The following is a 13,774-nucleotide window of genomic DNA, read 5'->3' as shown; positions in this document are numbered from 1 at the left end:
ACATTTCTGACATTCAAAAACAAAACAAAAACAAATCAGTGACCAATATAGCCACCTTTCTTTGCAAGGACACTCAAAAGCCTGCCATCCATGGATTCTGTCAGTGTTTTGATCTGTTCACCATCAACATTGCGTGCAGCAGCAACCACAGCCTCCCAGACACTGTTCAGAGAGGTGTACTGTTTTCCCTCCTTGTAAATCTCACATTTGATGATGGACCACAGGTTCTCAATGGGGTTCAGATCAGGTGAACAAGGAGGCCATGTCATTAGATTTCCTTCTTTTATACCCTTTCTTGCCAGCCACGCTGTGGAGTACTTGGACGCGTGTGATGGAGCATTGTCCTGCATGAAAATCATGTTTTTCTTGAAGGATGCAGACTTCTTCCTGTACCACTGCTTGAAGAAGGTGTCTTCCAGGAACTGGCAGTAGGACTGGGAGTTGAGCTTGACTCCATCCTCAACCCGAAAAGGCCCCACAAGCTCATCTTTGATGATACCAGCCCAAACCAGTACTCCACCTCCACCTTGCTGGCGTCTGAGTCGGACTGGAGCTCTCTGCCCTTTACCAATCCAGCCACGGGCCCATCCATCTGGCCCATCAAAACTCACTCTCATTTCATCAGTCCATAAAACCTTAGAAAAATCAGTCTTGAGATATTTCTTGGTCCAGTCTTGACGTTTCAGCTTGTGTGTCTTGTTCAGTGGTGGTCGTCTTTCAGCCTTTCTTACCTAGGCCATGTCTCTGAGTATTGCACACCTTGTGCTTTTGGGCACTCCAGTGATGTTGCAGCTCTGAAATATGGCCAAACTGGTGGCAAGTGGCATCGTGGCAGCTGCACGCTTGACTTTTCTCAGTTCATGGGCAGTTATTTTGCGCCTTGGTTTTTCCACACGCTTCTTGCGACCCTGTTGACTATTTTGAATGAAACGCTTGATTGTTCGATGATCACGCTTCAGAAGCTTTACAATTTTAAGAGAGCTGCATCCCTCTGCAAGATATCTCACTATTTTTGACTTTTCTGAGCCTGTCAAGTCCTTCTTTTGACCCATTTTGCCAAAGGAAAGGAAGTTGCCTAATAATTATGCACACCTGATATAGGGTGTTGATGTCATTAGACCACACCCCTTCTCATTACAGAGATGCACATCACCTAATATGCTTAATTGGTAGTAGGCTTTCGAGCCTATACAGCTTGGAGTAAGACAACATGCATAAAGAGGATGATGTGGTCAAAATACTCATTTGCCTAATAATTCTGCACTCCCTGTACTCATCAGATTACCCATAAACCTTTCTGGGGATAAGGTACTTTATTTTCAGTGCTTCACTTCCTCTACAAGTCCTACGACATTACTTGGTATTGTTTTATAGCTCCACTGACGACATGTCTGAAAATAACCTTTGCAACATTTGCCTTGCTTCTGAAAGGCTTGTACTCTCCACCAGAGCTGTTTTCTGCTTCGACGGCCAATCTGTTCTGCATCCTTTTCTGTTACACCTGGGACTTCTAGCATTATAAAGAGTTATTTATCGATTACAAAACGATCTCTGTAGCAGCTAAAATGAGCTCTTTTACATATATCTGGCTTTGCATTAGTGTAAAAAAAATATTTCTTCCATGTTTAACAGTGCAATTGTCATCCATGTGTTTATGCGCTTGTGTTACAGATATGCACTGTGGGAGTTGTTTCCTGGATAATTCATGTTTTGAATTGTCGTAAATGCACGCGAGAGAGATTGTTTTGTAATACAAGAAAAAAACAACTATCGGCTTTGATCATGTTTGTTTCTCTCTTATATCAGTGATTTATAACACACCCTCATGTGTTAGTGAAATCAACTAAGGCCTTTGCTGTGACTGAGAGAAGAGACAAGATTTGGTATCAGAAACTGAAAAATCAGTTAAACTATTTCTGTCATACATACATAGAATTATTCAGTTAATGTTGATGGCTTGTTGGGTAAGACGTCCTGCCTATAGTGACGTGTTTCCAAGTCCCAATAATTCAGTTGTCATTCCCATGGATTTTTCTTTGTTTTATTACAAAATGCAGACTAGGAGGAGGCATTACATGGGAATTTTTAATTAACACAATCACAGGAACGTCTAAACTGGGCAGGCAAAAAACAGCAGGCTGGCAGTCGCCCCTCGCACAGCTGTTTCGCTTTTGTTGCTAGTTAGTTGACGGAAGCTCACGTTGACAATAGGTGCTTGAACCCTGTGAATTCTCCTTTGGCCCCGCCCCCACTCACCAGCTGCTCTTGTCCGTTGCAGGTCGACGATCCGGACGCCCGCCGCCTCTTCCAGCAGATCCTGTCAGCCGTGGACTACTGTCACCGGCACATGGTGGTACACCGCGACCTGAAACCGGAGAACGTGCTGCTCGACGCACACATGAACGCCAAGATAGCTGACTTCGGTATGTGACCCAAGAACCATGCCTGGAATGTACCCTGCTTCAAGCTGTCAGAATGATGTGCCCCGCAGTGACACGTTCCAGGACCCTACATTAGCCATACTCATGTCTGTCATTCTGCATTGCAGAACGCTTTGTGTTGCACATTTCTTGTAAAAATGTAAAAGCGCCAAAAATATAACATAACCTGCTTTTTTTGCACAAACGTCTACACACGGAAATTCACAATCTTCCTTAGGAGAAGCAACACTATGAAAGGATACATAGGTCCATATTTATACTTTTTTAGCGCCGCATTTGCGTAATTTTTTGACGCAAAAGCAATAAAACTCGCAAAATACAATTGTAGTTTGTAAGTTTGCGCCGTTTTTGAGTCAAAATGCGGCGCTAAAAAAGTATAAACATGGGCCATAGGTATTTATTTTTATCTATGAATCAAAAACTCGTGGACCAAACACTGGGTACCTTTTCATCTTACTAATTATTCATGATTTGAATAGCCTTGGGTAAGGAACCTCTGCGTGAAATAATGTTCTTATCCTCTGTATACATATGACAATTGCAATAGAAATGCGAGAACTCCAAATGATCCTTTTTAGACGAACCTGGGCAAAATATAGTAGCTGGAACTGCATGTTTTAATGTTGCTGATGGAAACCACAAGCCCACACAATCAATTCGTGGTCAGCCCCCCATGGTCCTCACATATGCCTTAATCAGATTAGTTGGATGCATCTGAATGAGATCTGTCCTCTGTTTCTCATTCGTCCATGGTACAGATATAAAATAGGTGGACTGTGCATGATTCAGTTTTAGTGAATCATTGTACCTATACCCAGGAGAGAACCATTTCGATATTCTTTGAATTGCAAAATCTCTACATTGGGTCATATTGTTTTTTTTGGAGGGCTGGCTGTAGGGTGGTGCGACCGGTGCCAGTGCACTGCTTGGTGCAGAGTTCCTTGTGTGCCCAAAAATGTGTAGGCAATTACAGAAATGTCAAGATAATTCTGGTTATTATTGTACCTGGCACAGAGAGACTGGAGTTTTTGTCTTGCTGCAGTTTTGAGTCATCATAAAGTAGCTCAGAGGGGAAACAACCTGTACAACGTGGTCATCGCCATGCAGTGCCTTTACCACACATTACCTTTACATGCAAGTCTTTACTACCATACATTTGCATTTACCAAACATGCCTTAACCACAAAACTGTTTGTGAGTATACATATATGTGTGTGTGTGTGTGTGTGTATGTATATATATATATATATATATATATACATACATATATATATATATATATATATATGTTCGATGGCATGTGTAGCTGCAGATACACATGCTGTGCATACTTCTGCCATCTAGTGTTGGGCTCGAAGTGTTACAAGTTGTTTTTCTTCGAAGAAGTGTTTTTGAGTCACGGGATCGAGTGACTCCTCCTCTTCGGCTCCATTGCGCATGGGCATGGACTCCATGTTAGATTGTTTTCTTTCTGCCGTCGGGTTGGGACGTGTTTCCTTTCGCTCCGATAGTTCGATTCGGAAAACCTTTAAACGCTTCATTTCTCGTCGGTATTGTTTCAATCGCGTTACACCTTCTATCGACACTTCGGTACAGTCGGAACAAACATCTCTACTCGCCGTCCGGGGCGCGCACGCCCAACACGGGCTTGGTCGGGCCGACCGCGTGGAAGCCTCATGGATCGGACTCCATTCCAATTCTGTCCTCAGTGCCACGCTAAATTCCCTTATACAGACCAACACCTCGTCTATAATCTTTGCCTTTCCCCGGACCATCGGGAAGAAAATTGCGAGGCCTGCAGATCCTTCCGGTCAAAAAAGTCACTTCGGGACAGAAGAGCACGAAGGCTCGAGATGGCGTCAAAAAGTTCTGAACATCTCGACGTCGAAGAGGAAGAAATCATGCAGACCGCAGTCTCCGTTCGAGGATCCGACTCCGACCAGGATTCTGGAGAGGACAGACTGCCCCTGTACCATCTAAGCCAAAAGGTAAGGCCTTGGGGACGCCACTGCCGGAAGGCCATGGCTCGACCCGAAAGAAGACACCCAGTGACCAAACCACCAGTTCGGCACCGAAAAAGGCTAGTCAGAAGCCATCGAAGTCGAGCTGAAGCTCCGTCTCCAACGCGAGCAAACAGCGCTCTTCCGAGTCCAAATTTGGAAAATCTTTTTCGGAGCGGAGACCATCCACAACGCCATCTTTTTCGATACCGAAAAAGCCAGCTTCGGAGCCGAAAACAGCTGGTTATACTGAGTAGCATGGACTTTTAAAAACACTTAAAGAAAGCCATAAAACTACTGAGGAGGACTCCCAAATACAGCCAATAATGGAAGTAATGGATGAAAGGCAAGTCAGGATTCATATCCGTAAAGAAACTGGCAGAATTTTAACAGCACCTCCTCTAAAACCTAAGAGGAAATTAGCCTTTCAGGAGGAACTGGACACTACACAGCCTCCAGCTAAAGTGGCAAAAACAAAGTCTCCTCCTCACTCTCCACACTTGCATATATCTCCTCCTACCAGTCATACACCAATGCAGTCACCATCACATTCATTTGACTCGCAGCAAGACAATGTGGACCCATGGGATCTTTATGACCCAGATCCCATTCCTGACAATAACCCTGCTTGCTATCCCTCTAAGTCTTCACCACCAGAGGATAGTACAGGCTACAATCAAGTGCTAGCTAGGGCGGCAGCATACCATAGTGTCACCGTGCACACTGAACCATTGGAGGATGTTTTTTTGTTTAATACACTCTCCTCCACACATGCAACATACCAGTCGCTCCCTATGCTCCCCGGCATGCTAAAGCATGCTGATCAAATATTTAGCGAGCCTGTAAAAGCAAGAATTATTACTCCTAGAGTAGAAAAGAAATATAAGCCACCTCCTTCTGATCCTGTCTATATTACTCAGCAGCTCCCTCCAGACTCAGTAGTGGTAAGTGCTGCCAGGAAGAGGGCAAACTCACAGTCGTCAGGTGAGGCGCCCCACCAGACAAAGAGAGTAGAAAGTTTGATGCTGCAGGGAAGAGGGTAGCATCTCAGGCAGCCAACCAATGGAGAATAGCCAACTCACAGGCGTTTTTGGCTAGATATGACAAGGCCCATTGGGACGAGATGAAAGATATAATTCAGCATCACCCCAAAGAACAGCAAAAGAGGGCACAGCAGATAGTAGAGGAAAGGCAAGCCATCCCCAGCAATCAAATTAGGTCTGCCCTACACTTAGCAGATACAGCGGCCAGAATCATCAACACTGCTGTAACAATCAGGAGGCATGCATGGCTTAGGTCCTCAGGATTCAAACCCGAAATCCAACAGGCAGTGTTGAATATGCCATTCAACAAAAAACAGCTTTTCGGCCCAGAGGTCGACACTACAATAGAAAAAATGCGTAAGGGTTCAGGCACCGCAAAAGCACTGGGTGCACTATACACCACACAATACAGGAGATCCTTTTGCAAACCCCAGTTTAGAGGTGGATTTAGGGCTCAAACTGCGGAGGCATCCACATCACAGCCAAAGCCGGCCTACCAACCTCAATACCAACGAGGTGGTTTTAAGAGCACATATAGAGGCCAGTACCCCAGAGGCAGAGGGAAATATTAAACACCTAAACAAGCCTCACAACAAAGTAAACAGTGACTTGTTCCATTCCCTTCCAATCCACACCTCCTCTGTGGGAGGAAGACTGCAAAAGTTCCACACCAATTGGCTAAACATTACCTCAGACAACTGGTTATTATCAATTATCCGCAATGGCTATTGCCTACAATTGATACAAACTCCACCAAACATTCCACCAAAACCACACAAACTATCCATAGAGCATATCACTCTGTTACAGGAAGAAGTCAAATCTCTATTACTCAAACAAGCAATAGAACCTGTGCCACAAAATCAAGTAGGGGCAGGAGTTTACTCACTGTATTTCCTCATTCCCAAAAAGAATGGCACCCTAAGGCTAATATTAGATCTCAGGACCCTCAATCTTTACACCCTGTCAGAACACTTTCACATGGTAACTCTCCAGGATGTTATCCCACTACTTCAAAAACACGATTTCATGGCAACATTAGACCTCGAAGATGCGTATTTTCATATACCCATCCATCCGGCGCACAGAATATATCTCAGGTTTGTCATTCAAGGAAAGCACTATCAGTTCAAGGTGTTACCCTTTGGAATAACAACAGCTCCAAGGGTATTAATAAAATGCCTAGCGGAACTCGCAGCCTACCTAATAAGACAACATATACATTTCTTTCCATATCTAGATGATTGGCTGATAAAATCAAAAAGTCATACGCAGTGTCAAAACCATGTGCATTACGTAATACAAACCCTGCACACACTAGGGTTCTCAATAAATTACCAAAAGTCGCAACTACAGCCTGCGCAAATACAACAGTACTTAGGGGCAATACTAAATACTTAAAAAGCACTTGCAAGTCGAAATACGTAGAGAATACAAGCATTCCAAAATATAATAGCACAGATACAGACAGGTCAACAGTACACTGTCAAATTTCTCATGAAAATGTTAGGAATGATGGCATCATGTATTGCGATTGTTCCACATGCAAGACTAAACATGCGGCCCTTGCAACAGTGCCTTGCACAACAATGGTCACAACCACAGGGTCAACTTCAAGATCTAGGGGGTCATTCTGACCCACCGCCAACAGGCTGGCGGTGCCCCGCAGGGCATTCTGACCGCGGCGATTTGGCCACGGTCAGTAGTGGAAAACCGGCGGTCTCCCGCCGGTTTTCCGCTGCCCAAAAGAATCCGCCATGGCGGCGCAGCTCGCTGCGCCGCCATGGGGATTCTGACACCCCATACCACCATCCTGTTCCTGGCGGCAACAGGATGGCGGTATGGGGTGTCTTGGGGCCCCTGGGGGCCCCTGCAGTGCCCATGCCAATGGCATGGGCACTGCAGGGGCCCCCCCTAAGAGGGCCCCACAAAGAATTTCACTGTCTGCATTGCAGACAGTGAAATTCGCGACGGGTGCCACTGCACCCGTCGCACCTTCCCACTCCACCGGCTCAATTCTGAGCCGGCATCCTCGTGGGAAGGGTCTTTTGCACTGGGCTGGCGGGCGGCCTTTTGGCGGTCGCCCGCCAGCCCAGTGCAAAAGCCAAAATACCCTCAGCGGTCTTTTGACCGTGGAGCCGTATTTTGGAGGGGGGAACTCTGGCGGGCGGCCTCCGCCGCCCGTCAGAGTCAGAATCACCCCCCTAGTGTTGATAGACTGCCAAACATACATGTCCCTTCAGTGATGGAATTCCACAAATTTAAACAAAGGGTGGCCATTTCAAGAACCTGTGCCTCAGACCATAATTACAACAGATGCATCAATGATTGGCTGGGGAGCTCCCCTCAACAATCACAACATCCAAGGACAATGGGATGCCCAACACAAACAGCTACACATAAATCACTTAGAATTGTTAGCTGTCTTCCTAGCACTCAAAGCTTTTCAGCCTCTTCTCATTCACAAGAATGTCCTGATCAAAACAGACAACATGACCACCATGTATTACCTAAACAAACAGGGAGGGACACATTCATCCCAACTCTCCCTCCTAACTCAAAAAATTTGGAAATGGGCAATACACAACCAAATTCACCTGGTAGCACAATACATTCCAGGGATACAAAACCACTTGGCAAATGTTCTCAGCAGAAATCATCAACAAACACACGAGTGGGAGATTCACCCTCAAGTACTTCAAAAATACTTTCAACAATGGGGAACATCAGACATAGATCTGTTCGCCACCAGCGAAAAGGCAAAATGCCAAAACTTAACATCCAGATACCCACATCCCCTATCCAAGGGCAATGCTCTATGGATCAATTGGTCAGGGATATTTGCTTACGCTTTTCCTCCTCTCCCACTCATTCTATTTCTAGTCAACAAATTACGTCAAAACACACTCAATATGATACTCATAGCACCAACGTGGGCATATATATATATATATATATGTATATATATATATATATATATTGGAAAGGGCATTTTTAGGGGTAGGGTGGGTAAGGGTATTAGATGGAAAGGGTTTACTAGGGTTTAGAGTCGTAAGGGTATTTGGGTGGTAAGTGCATTTTTCGGGTTTAGAGTGTGTAAGGGTATTGGAGCGATAAGGGTATTTTTAGGGTTTTAGGGTAGGTAATGGTATCTGGGTGGCAGCGGCATTTTTAAGGTTTAAGGTGGATAATGGTGTCTGGGTATCAGAAGTATTTTTAGGGTTTAAGCTGTGTAAGGTTATTTGGGGACAGGGGCATCTTTAGGGTTTAGGGTGGGTAAGGGTATTTGGGTGGCAGGGGTATTTTTAGGGTTTAGAGTGGGTAATGGTATTTGGGTGAGAGGGATATTTTAGGGTTTGGGGTCGGTAAAGGTATTTGGGTGGCAGTGGTATGTTTAGGGTGGGTAGGGGTATTTGGATGTCAAGGGTATTTTTAGCGTTTAGAGTGGCTAAGGTATTTGGGAGGTAGGGGTATTTTAGGGTTTTGGGTGGGCAAGGGGATGTGGGTGGCAGGGGTATTTTTATGGTGGGTAAGGGTATTTGAGTGGTAAGGGTATTTTTAGGGTTTAGGGGTGGGTGAGTTCAGTTGTTGGAGTTGATATATACATACACTTAAAAAAACAAAGTTACAGGGACATTATAGTTAGGATCTGAATTTACTCACACAAAACCATAAAAATTCAGCAGTTATAGTTATGGTTAGCTCTATAACTCGCACCCCCCCATGCACAGTTTTTCTTCAATAATTTGACTGCTAATGTTTCATTGACATTTTTAATGATGTTATAAAAGTTGTCATGAGTACTCTACTTTCTGGAGTAACTAGCAGTGCATGGCGAGGGCACGGGTTATAGTTACCTGCTGCCAGGCCTTGCGACCAACCAGCTATAATAACCAAACCCCGTGCCCCATGCACACACAGCCTTTGGCCGTGTGCAGTGTGGGTTGGCCACAGCGCTTTGCCTGTGGTCAGGCCCTGCAGCCAACTCCCTATAACTACCCAGCTCCACATGCATTAATCTCTGAGAGGGTCTGTGAGTAGATACATAACTGTGTGAGTAGGTCTGTGAGTGGGTGCCTGAGTGGGTCTGTGAGTGGGTGCATAAGTGTCTGAGTGTGTCTGTGAGTGGGTGTGTGAGTGTCTGAGTGGGTCTCTGAGTGGGTCTGTGAATGTCAGAGTGAGTCTGTGAGATGGTGCATGAGTGTCTCAGTGGGTATGTCAGTGAGTGTGTGAGGGTCTATGAGTGGATGCTTGAGTGTCAGAGTAGGTCTGTGGGTGGGTACATGAGTCTCAGAGTGCGTCTGGGAGTGAGTACATGAGTATCTGAGTGTGTCTATGACTGAGTCCATGAGTTTCTGAGTGGGTCTGTGAGTGGGTGCATGAGCATGAGTGAGTCTGAGTGGGTGCATGAATGTCTGGGAGGGTCTGAGAGTGGGTGTGTGAATGTCTGAGTGAATGCATGAGTGTCTAAGTGCGTTTGTGTGTGGGTGTGTGAATGTCTGTGTGGGTGTGTTGGTAGCTCTGTGAATGATTCAGTCACAAAAGAACCCCACGTGCCATTTATCCAACAATAATCTATGTTTTTACACAAATATATACCCCAGTGGAGGTCTTTCTGTTTCCTTGAGTAAATGCCCAGTACGTATTCAACACTATAGCTGCATAGTGGACCACAAGGACATTTCTCCAGCGACCTTGTGTGCGTTTGACAATGTGATTGTGACTCGTGCGTCTTTCTCTAAAATCCTGTGATAACATTAATCTTCCTTTAGAGAGTCCAACAAGACTACAAAGACGTACATCTACACTAAACTGGGGTCCTTCCTCTTATCTATAAGACCTAAGTGCTTCTCTGTTTTCTGTGGATGTCCTCATATCCCTTGCAAATAATAACATGCCACCAAAATGGTCAGCAAATGCACTGGAGTGGGGGCACTTTGATAAGCTGTCCATCATCCTCGCAAAATGCGGGACGATCTGTTCATATTAATACTAATGGGGGAGGAGGGCTGCACGGTCCACCTCCCACTGCCGATATCGGCCCCGGGAACCCCATCCCCAGGGCCTACCACAATTCAGTGGGGGAGAGGAGCTGAGAAGACCCCCTTCCCAGCTGATTTCAGCCCCAAGGACCCCATCCCTTGGGGCCCACTACAATTCCTTAGGGAGGAGGGGGCCACACGGTCCTCCTCCCATGGCTGATTTCGACCCAGGGGGCCCCAACCCCCATGCCCAGAGTTAAAATATATTTTCTATTTTTTTGGGGAGCCGTGTGGGCCCCACCCCCCCTCCCAGGCCAATCTCATCCCCAGGAACCCCTTCCCCTGGGGCCCGGCCATGTCTTTGGGGACCATGGGGGGGCCTAACTGCCCCTGCGGTCCCAGCCATCTGCCCACCTCCTGCTGGAGCTGGCATTGATATCACACACTGGGAGCTGCTAAACATGCAGCCACCAGTGAGAGCAATCCTTTTCTCAGTTTCCCTGTCCTCATATCTGCAGGAGAGGAAACAGATGAAAACTCTTCTCCCAGGAAGTCAGAGTGGAGTTGTGTTTGATCTGATTTGGCAGGAGCTGTCAAAGCTCCTGCCAAGTCAGAGCAAACAGCTATGTCCCAGGAGTAGGCATCCCAGGACATAGTGGGAGCCAGCCCTGGGAGGTGGTGGTCTCCATGGCCCAGGAGGGTCCATGAAACCCTCCATTTCTTTAAGTTACCCCAAGGGAGGTGGTGGTCTCCAGGGCATGGGGGGGTCCACGAGGCCCTCCATTACTAATAATTTGGCTCTGGTGAAGTGGTGGTCCCTGGGGGGCGATCCTCGCACCCCCATTACAAAGTTTTAGCCCCAGGAAGGTGGTGGCCCCCGGGGCTCGGGGGGCCAGGCACCCGCCCAATTACAAAGATTTAGCCGGGGAGGTGGTGGTCTGTGGGGCTCAGTAAGCTTCAGAAGGGGGGCACGTGTGCTTCCCTTCTTATTTTTTTTAAACAATGACCCTGGCAACTGGAGCCCCTTGGTGCATTTTACAAAAGAAGAGCATGACCACCGTGCTAGTTTTTTTGTTTTTTTTTTAATTTTCGCTGGATCTGCAAATCTTGGCAAGAATTAAAAAAAAGAATGCAAAGGGTTAGGGTGCCCCTACCGTGGCCCCTTTTCTTAGTTTTTATCTTTTTGTCAGGGACTCGGCTGAAGCCGAGGCCCGAGATGACTGTCAACACTTCCTTGTTGATGTGTTGGCAGCTATTCAGATCTCAGCACGAGATCAGGAGGGTTTGCAGAGCATTCACATCCCTTTATATACAAATTTGAATTTTCTTTAATATATCAAAAATTACTGAACAGATTTACACCACATAACAAATAGGGCACTTTCTGAACCAAGAGCTACATTTCTTCCAAATTTGGTGTAATTCTGTCCAGCGGTTTTGTAGTCCTGTTAAAAAACCCTATGGGAATTAACACAGGGAAAACACGTTTTGGGACCCCATCCTCTTTTTTTTGGCTCCCACTTGATGGGTCACAACAAAACTTTCCAGACAGCGCCAAAGATATGGACAAGTCAAAAAAATGCTTTTTCTATAGAAACTAGCTCCTAACTATATTTTCTTTATATATAGACGTCATAATGACTTGCATGGTGGTAAAGGCAATATGTGGTAAAAGCAGGTCAGGAAATTGTATTTTATGTAGAAAGCTCAGTGGATTCTGCTTTTGTCACAGATATCATTTTGTTACTTGCAGTTCAAGTTACCATGCTAATATAGCACAGTGAGCTATGTACTGTTATCAAAGAGTCATGCAACCAGTGGCATGTGCAGTGCAGGGGCCCCCAGGGGCCCCAGGACACCCCTTACCGCCAGCCTCTTCCTGGCAGTGAAAACCGCCAGAAACAGGCTGGCGGTAAGGGGGTCAGAATCCCCAGGGCAGCGCTGCCCTGGTGGATTCGCCAAGCCGGGGCAAAAACGGCGGGAAACCGCCGGCCCCGGTTTTCCGACCGCGGCTTTACCGCCGCGGTCAGAATGGGCTTGGAAGCACCGCCAGCCTGTTGGCGGTGCTTCCGTCATTCTGCGCCCTGGCGGTCCAAGACCGCCAGGGTCAGAATGATCCCCTTAGTTGGGCCCAGATTAAGCATTGGTACAATAATGGAGCAAGTGCTATGTTGCACAGTTTTTCACACTGCATAGGAAGGAATGGACATTCTAGTCTAGTACACATCATAAAAATATTTTTGCAGTATGTGAAGAAACATGGGCAAGCTGAATTGGCTATACTTTTGCTTTGTTTATATAAAAAAGGACAAATATAGGTTTTTACTTTTAACATGTACAGATAAATCAAAACGTGAGGCATTTAAGCAGGCTGTGGTTTTGTTAAAGAGATGGAATCTCCTTTATGAAAGTATAATAAATGCAACATGAACACAACTGAAGGGACAGCATCATGGCTGACACGTATTCCGGCCATTATTATTATGACAATGTCTTGAAGAGAGCAATTAAAAAAACAACTAGCAGACGTGCAAAATCATACACTGATTTCCCAATTCTGAAATATGTTTGCTCTCTCTGTAAAATTACTAGCACAAAAGCATTTTATACTCTATACAAAATCACCTTAAATAAGTCTGAGGTTATAAATTGCACCGACCCCAAAACCCACTTCTATTTGCCATTGCCTTGATAATTGCAATGCAACTAGTCCTTTCTTTGACAAACTCAAACCTACCAGGGATTAAAATCAACTTTTTCAATGAAGATTGCATAACAAAATTCATCACACTGATGTCAGAGAGCAAATTTACACAACCTTGTTTACTATGTGGCTGCCATAGCAGAGAAAGAGCCAAAATAGAGTTTCCCAGTTACAAAGGTCCTGGACAAAAAACAGTGAGAAGCTAGGCTACTGGAAGGAACCGCATGACTGTCTTTCCATGCAGAGAAGACATAACCAAAGATTTATGATTGGTCCACATTGTGGTCCAGGGTCGTAGTTTGCAATGCATCCAAATTCCATTTGACATAATACCCAGGCTATTAAAAACATCAATATAGTCTCATTGAAAGTAACAGCCTCATTTGTATTCCAGGGAAATTTCTTGGTAATTTTACACCGCCCTTAAAGCATACCTTGTATTCTGCTATGTGAAAGTTAGTGCCTGCATCACATGGTAGCGACAGCACATTACCAGTTCACAACGGTTCTCTTCATGTTGAGATCTGCACCAATGGATCTCTCCAAGAGTGTGGAGCAGATGTTTCCTCCAAGTGCTGGGTGGAGGAGACACCAGATCTATGGT

The 13,774-nt window shown here is 45.6% G+C and overlaps 1 protein-coding gene across 2 annotated transcripts in view; it reads left to right on the top strand.

Moving 5' to 3' along the window:
- The window catches only part of PRKAA2 (protein kinase AMP-activated catalytic subunit alpha 2), a 275,147-nt gene that overhangs the window by 158,264 nt on the left and 103,109 nt on the right, over positions 1-13,774 (top strand). For both annotated transcript variants that reach the window (XM_069232599.1, XM_069232600.1), the window contains exon 4: positions 2,279-2,423. In XM_069232599.1, the coding sequence (XP_069088700.1) occupies positions 2,279-2,423 (145 nt within the window). The remainder of the gene's footprint in view (positions 1-2,278; positions 2,424-13,774) is intronic.

This window comes from Pleurodeles waltl, chromosome 4_2, assembly GCF_031143425.1.
Source record: "Pleurodeles waltl isolate 20211129_DDA chromosome 4_2, aPleWal1.hap1.20221129, whole genome shotgun sequence".
Lineage (NCBI taxonomy): Eukaryota > Metazoa > Chordata > Amphibia > Caudata > Salamandridae > Pleurodeles > Pleurodeles waltl.
This window is presented reverse-complemented; position numbering and strand designations above follow the sequence as displayed.